The 6,000-nt window shown below is 40.8% G+C and overlaps 1 protein-coding gene across 3 annotated transcripts in view; it reads right to left on the reverse strand.

Moving 5' to 3' along the window:
* Positions 1 to 6,000, reverse strand: part of LOC135512505 (suppressor of fused homolog) — a 52,549-nt gene extending 46,549 nt beyond the window's left edge. For all 3 annotated transcript variants that reach the window (XM_064934595.1, XM_064934594.1, XM_064934593.1), the window contains exon 1: positions 5,706 to 6,000. In XM_064934595.1, coding sequence (XP_064790667.1) covers positions 5,706 to 5,737 — 32 coding nt within the window. In that variant the 5' untranslated portion in view covers positions 5,738 to 6,000. The remainder of the gene's footprint in view (positions 1 to 5,705) is intronic.

Below are 6,000 nucleotides of genomic sequence, written 5' to 3' on the forward strand. Positions count from 1 at the left end.
TACTGTGACGAAATCCTGAGGCTTATTGTCGTGCCATTCATCTGCCGTCATCACCTCAAGTTACAGCATCAAATGCACAGCCCAATGTTACTAGGATCTGTACACAATTCCTAGAAGCTTAATAATTTTATAGAAAAGTACTAGTCCTGTATTAGCGGACCGCTATGCAGTGCATTCAGAAAGTATTCAGACCCCTTGACTTTTTCCACATTTCGCTCCTGTTACAGCCTTATTCTAAAATTGATTAAATTGTCCCCCCACCCCCCTCAATTTACACACAATTCCCCATATTGAGCAAAAACTGTTTTTTAGACATTTTTACAAATGTATAAAAATTTAAAAATGGAAATATCACATCAACACAAGTATTCAGACCCTTTACTCAGTACTCTGTTGAAGCATCTTTGGCAGCGATTACAGCCTCCAGTCTTCTTGGGTATGACGCTACAAGATTGGCACACTTGTATTTTGGAAGTTTCTCTCATTATTTTCTGCAGATCCTCTTAAGCTCCGTCAGGTTGGATGGGGACCATCGCTGCACAGCTATTTTCAGGTCTCTCAAGAGATGTTCCGTCGGGTTCAAGTCCGGGCTCGGGCTGGCCCACTCAAGGACATTCAGAGACTTTGTCTTGGCTGTGTGCTTCGTCTCATTGTCCTGTTTGAAGGTGAACCTTCGCCCCAGTCTGAGGTCCTGAGCGCTCTGGAGCAGGTTTTCATCAAATATCCCTCTGTACTGTACATCTTCCCTCGATACTGTCTAGTCTCCTTCTTAAATTTAAGAATGATAGAGGCCACTGTGTTCTTGGGGACCTTCAATGCTGCAGAAATTTGTTGGTACCCTTCCCCAGATCTGTGCGACACAATCTTGTCTCGGAGCTCTACGGACATTCCTTCAACCTCATGGCTTGGTCCAGTCAAGTTGTAGAGAAATCTCAAGGATGATCAATGGAAACAGGATGTATCTGAGCTCAATTTAGAGTCTCATAGCTAAGGGTCTGAATACTTATGTAAATAAGGTATTTCAGGTTTTTTTTAAACATTTGCAAAAAATTTTCTAAAAATCTGTTTCAAGGGGTCTGAATACTTTCCGAATGCACTCTAGCCGTCTGTAGCTCAGTCAAAACAAACTCTCTCTCTCTAACAACAAAAAAGCACCCCCACCCCCAAACATCTTCCCTCAGCTATGGTCCCAGTTCTTCCATGGCCTACATATCCCCAGACATGTCACCCATTGAGCATGTTTGGAATGCTCTGCATCAATGTGTACGACAGCGTAAAGAGGAGTGGGACAACATTCCACAGGCCACAATCAACTCTACGCAACTCTGTGTGTCATGCTGCATGAGGCAAATGGTGGTCACACCAGATACTGACTGGTTTTCTGATCCACACCCTTGCCTATTTAAAAAAAAAGGTATCTGTGACCAACCGATGCATATCTGCATTCCCAGTCATGTGAAATCCATAGATTAGGGCCTAATACATTTATTTCAATTGACTGATTTCCTTATGTGAACTGTAACTCAGTAAAAGTTTGGAAATTGTAGCATGTTGCATTTATATTTTTGTTCAGTGTACATTTTTATTATGAGTACTTTGTTTTTGTTTGTTGTTTATTTCAGTGAAGTGAGATCCCTGTAGGGACGAAGACAACCCCAACCTTAACTACTTATACCCATACACATCACCTTGACCTGTATCTTCACATGACTTCTACCGAGCTATGTCTCTCATTGCCATCACCCCACTGATGCAGTGGCGCAACAACTACAGTCACGACCTTCAATCTTTCCCTACCGAGCATCAATTCACCTTAAACCTGGTCTCCAGGAGTATGAGGAAACCCCAGGGACCTGATCCCAGGGCGTTCCACCACTATCATCAACCTTACCATCTTCCCTGGAGTAACGGTAAGACTTACAGTGAGCTCCAAAAGTATTATTTTGGGCTCTGATCTCCAGCACTTTAGATTTCGGAATTATACAGTGACTGTGAGGTCAAGGTGCAGACTGTCATCTTTAATTTGAGGGTATTTTCATCCATGTCGGGTGAACCGTTTAGAAATTACAGCACTTTTTGTACATCGTCCCCCTATTTTAGGAAACCAAAAGAATCGGGACAAATTCACTTAAAATAAACGTTCGACATCCAAACTCCAGATACTATATGTTTAATACAAAGCAGCCAAATGCTACTTATGTTAATTTTCTCCATCTCATTATTTTATTAATACATAGCTACCTCAGGCTACTTCAATGTTGGAGTCATTCAGGTCTGGTGTTTTCATTTGGCTACCATGTACTACTATAATTTATCAAGGTGTTCTGTAACATTAGCAAGTTTGCATAAGAAGAGAGGGGATTACTCGTTTTACTGTTTGCTTTGACACTCCTTTTAAAAACTCCTGTCATTTGCCTCTTAGTTCTTACTGTATAACCCCGTCATGCATTTAAACCCTATCTCACCTACATAACCCACTGTCGTTCTAACCTTTGTCTTTCATATATGTCACCGATGATTGATCGCTCTTACTGTATAACCCTTTGTCATATACTGTATTAAAGCCAGTCGAATCTCTCATATCTCATCACTCCTCACATTTGACTCTGTCCATCAGCATAGAAATATAAGTACTAGAATGGACATTCCCAGTGAAGTCACTAACTGGTAGTCACTAACTCTTCCATGGAACAGGCTCTGGGTCTGAGTCACCTTTCCCAGTTGAGAGATAACACATAGTTGTGGCCAGGGTGTGTTGGTTGGGAATACGCCATCCTATGTTTAGAATGTTCCCTGAACTGTAAAAATGTACAGTAAAACATATGTGCTTGAGCACACACCCTGTTTCTCTATAAATAAGTGTCACTGATGATTTTACTATTCATGAATGTTTGACTGTCAATATTAATCCAGTCCATAGTGTAAATAAACATTATGATGAGATTGTAAAGATTAATGAGTGTATTTTCTGAAGACACATTTATTAATTTACATGGTGTACATACAAAATACATACCCCAATTACAGACTTTAGCAGTTTATTACTTAACAAAGCTGAAATGTAATGTGCTGACTACATGTAATCTACAGAAGGACACAATAATTATTTTATTTGAAACCACAAGTTTGCCATGGAAAGTCAGAGAATCCATATTCCTCTTATAGAAGTACAGGTGCTGCCTTGTTATGCTGAAAAGCAGTGCCTTGCCAGAAGAACTGAGCCCATAGATGACATCTCCAGTAGCCACCATCTATGGAATTCAGTTCTCAGGGCACAACACCTCTCATTCTCCTCCCATATTGTGTCTTCCTGAGCTTCTCTTTCACTCTCTAGGCTTTAGCACCTTTTAAATCCATTCAAATCGCTGCTGTAACACCTGGCTCAAAATGGTATTTGTTTTCGTGCATAGTCAATCTGTGACACTTTAGTATGATATTTTACGTTACATTATGAATGGAATAACAGTGTACAATGTTGTACGAATTATAAGACATATAGTTCCATACGTCTAACTGAGTCCAACAATAGCTTATGAATTGGATGATTAATTTATCATATATTTTGGAGGACGTATAGTATTATACATCTTTCTCTAAGGCCTCGTTGCTTGTTACGAACTCATAACAAAGGAGAATTACAAATTACGGGAAAAATTTGTTGGCGGTTAGGGGAACTAACGACAAAGGTTATGAAAATGTACGTAGCAGGTTATGTGAATTGGGTTAAATTCAGCATAAGGGTTAGCTAAAATGCTATAACTATCCCAGAGGCGACTCGAACACAGTACCTTTGGATTGCTAAACGGTCACGGATTATGCCCACCCCTACTCCCCGACCAACCTCCCTATTTAATTTCTGTCTAAAGTAACTAGACCATTAGTAGGTATCATACATCTTGAAGGTGCTCAGAAAAATGTCAAGTATGTTTTGTATGGCTCTGAGGCCAGGCTGGTTGTGTGAGGTTTGCACTTTTAGGACTATTCAACTAGACCCATCAGGCAAGTTCAATCAAGTGTACCTCTCTACCATGTTGAAACATCTTTTAAAACCTCAGTAAACGGAACTGGTCTGACTCCTATTTAGAACGAAACCTCTGTACAGCTGAGTGATAAAAGGCAGTGAAACGATGAGCAGGAGATCAGTGGAGGGATTGCCCAACCTCTTATCACCCCCAGCTTCACCGCAAAATGAAGCTGGGGGTGATAAGAGGTTGGGCAATCTTTATTTCTATAAAAAGCCACTAAAATGGATGTGAGAAGATGGTGATAGAAGATATCAGCACCTCTTCCTCCTAAGAGTAAAATGCTATTTAGTTGGGCATATTCCATCTTCATCTTAGACTGAACGATGAGCCAGTTTGTTAGAGGGGTATGCACTTCCTGATCCTAGATCTGTGCCTAAGGGTTACTCCTACTCTTAACCTTGCCAAAGGATGTTTAAAGGATCCATCTGCAGCAGCCAAGATTCCTAAGCGTTTCACAACTTCTGTGATGGAAGTTGGCGGGGAGGAAAGGGAATCTTCTGTGGTGAATTGATGCAAGGCCTGATGCAGATTGCAATTCGAGATACTGTACAGCAGTGGTCAGCCACAAACAAGCACGCGCACACACAGTGCACTGGTCAAGCCGAGACATGACTGGTCATATAAAACAGTTCAACAGAAACAAGGGGAGTAGTCAGGAAGGTGAAACGTTCAGATAAAAATAAATAGTTGATTCACTACATGAAAGACAATCATACTGTATCTGTACACAATACATATCTATCTTAACGTTCTGTAACGTAGAACCCTCCCATGGACAAGCCCCAGCAGTGTGATACAAACACACAATACTTATTTTAATGTTGCTCAGTATATCTTTAAATCCACAACAATAGATATGGTTTGCCACTCATCGTCATCTGAACAATTTATGTTGCAGGAATATAACCCATTCAAATGACTAGAGTCAATATTGACAGTGTGAGTACAGTTTGAGGAATCTTCAGTGTTATCCCCAGGTGGTTTACAGTGCATTCCTGAGTGGACATACAAACAAACAAGCACACGTACACAAAGTTGTGAGGAAGAACACACCTTAATATATGCTCAGGAAACTGCAGTCTTCCCGTCAGTTAGTTGAACTGAGCAACAACCGGTTGAACTGCCTGGAACTAAACTGGAATAACCTTGCCTGAGACCTGGAGTCTTGTGTTAGCTCCCAGAGCTAATGCTTAGGCTTTAACCCAGTGGGGTTAAACACAGTCAAACCCATTCAGTTGTTGACTAGGAATTATTGTTGTTCAAAAATATAAATGAAAAGATATGAATCACACATATGGTGTATACTAAAGCGGGGACAGATCTGGCTACCAGGCAAAGTCTGAGCACAGTCTCTAATCTTTAATCAACCTCTAGCATATGTAACTCAGACAGATACGGTTCAATGGCCCCTCATAGATCAGATACTCTTAACTCCACACAGCCCTTGTAGCCTTTGGGTTTCTGCCATGTTGCTTACATCCATCCAATTCTCACAGAACGTTGTAAGGCCAACAAGCCAACAAGAAGTGTACAAGGGTTTAGTGGTTAATTTCAGACTAGGCGAATCACACTACTTTTTGTGATACATAATGTTGAATAGTAACAGCTCTACATAATCTCTTATTCCAATACAGAAATTATACTCACACAGATGAAGACATTTGTTACTCAAATACTTACACCAGACTACATACATTGTCCCATTGCTTCATCGTGTCTTTCCCAGAAACAATGTTCTGGCTAATTAAAAAACAAAACTCACAATAGTGACCTGGCCCTCACCCAACAAATAGCGGTATATTCCATTTTGGCATCTGATATGTCCATTTAAAACACCATTGAGGATATTCTGTTTCATTCTGAAATCCTACTGGAGTTTAGGCCATCCTCCACATTTCTCCCTCCACTGATATCCACCTGTACTGTCCAGCCAGGTCCCACTGTTCCCTGTCCCACAGCCACACCACACTCTCTG

This window comes from Oncorhynchus masou, chromosome 24 (genome assembly GCF_036934945.1).
Source record: "Oncorhynchus masou masou isolate Uvic2021 chromosome 24, UVic_Omas_1.1, whole genome shotgun sequence".
Lineage (NCBI taxonomy): Eukaryota > Metazoa > Chordata > Actinopteri > Salmoniformes > Salmonidae > Oncorhynchus > Oncorhynchus masou.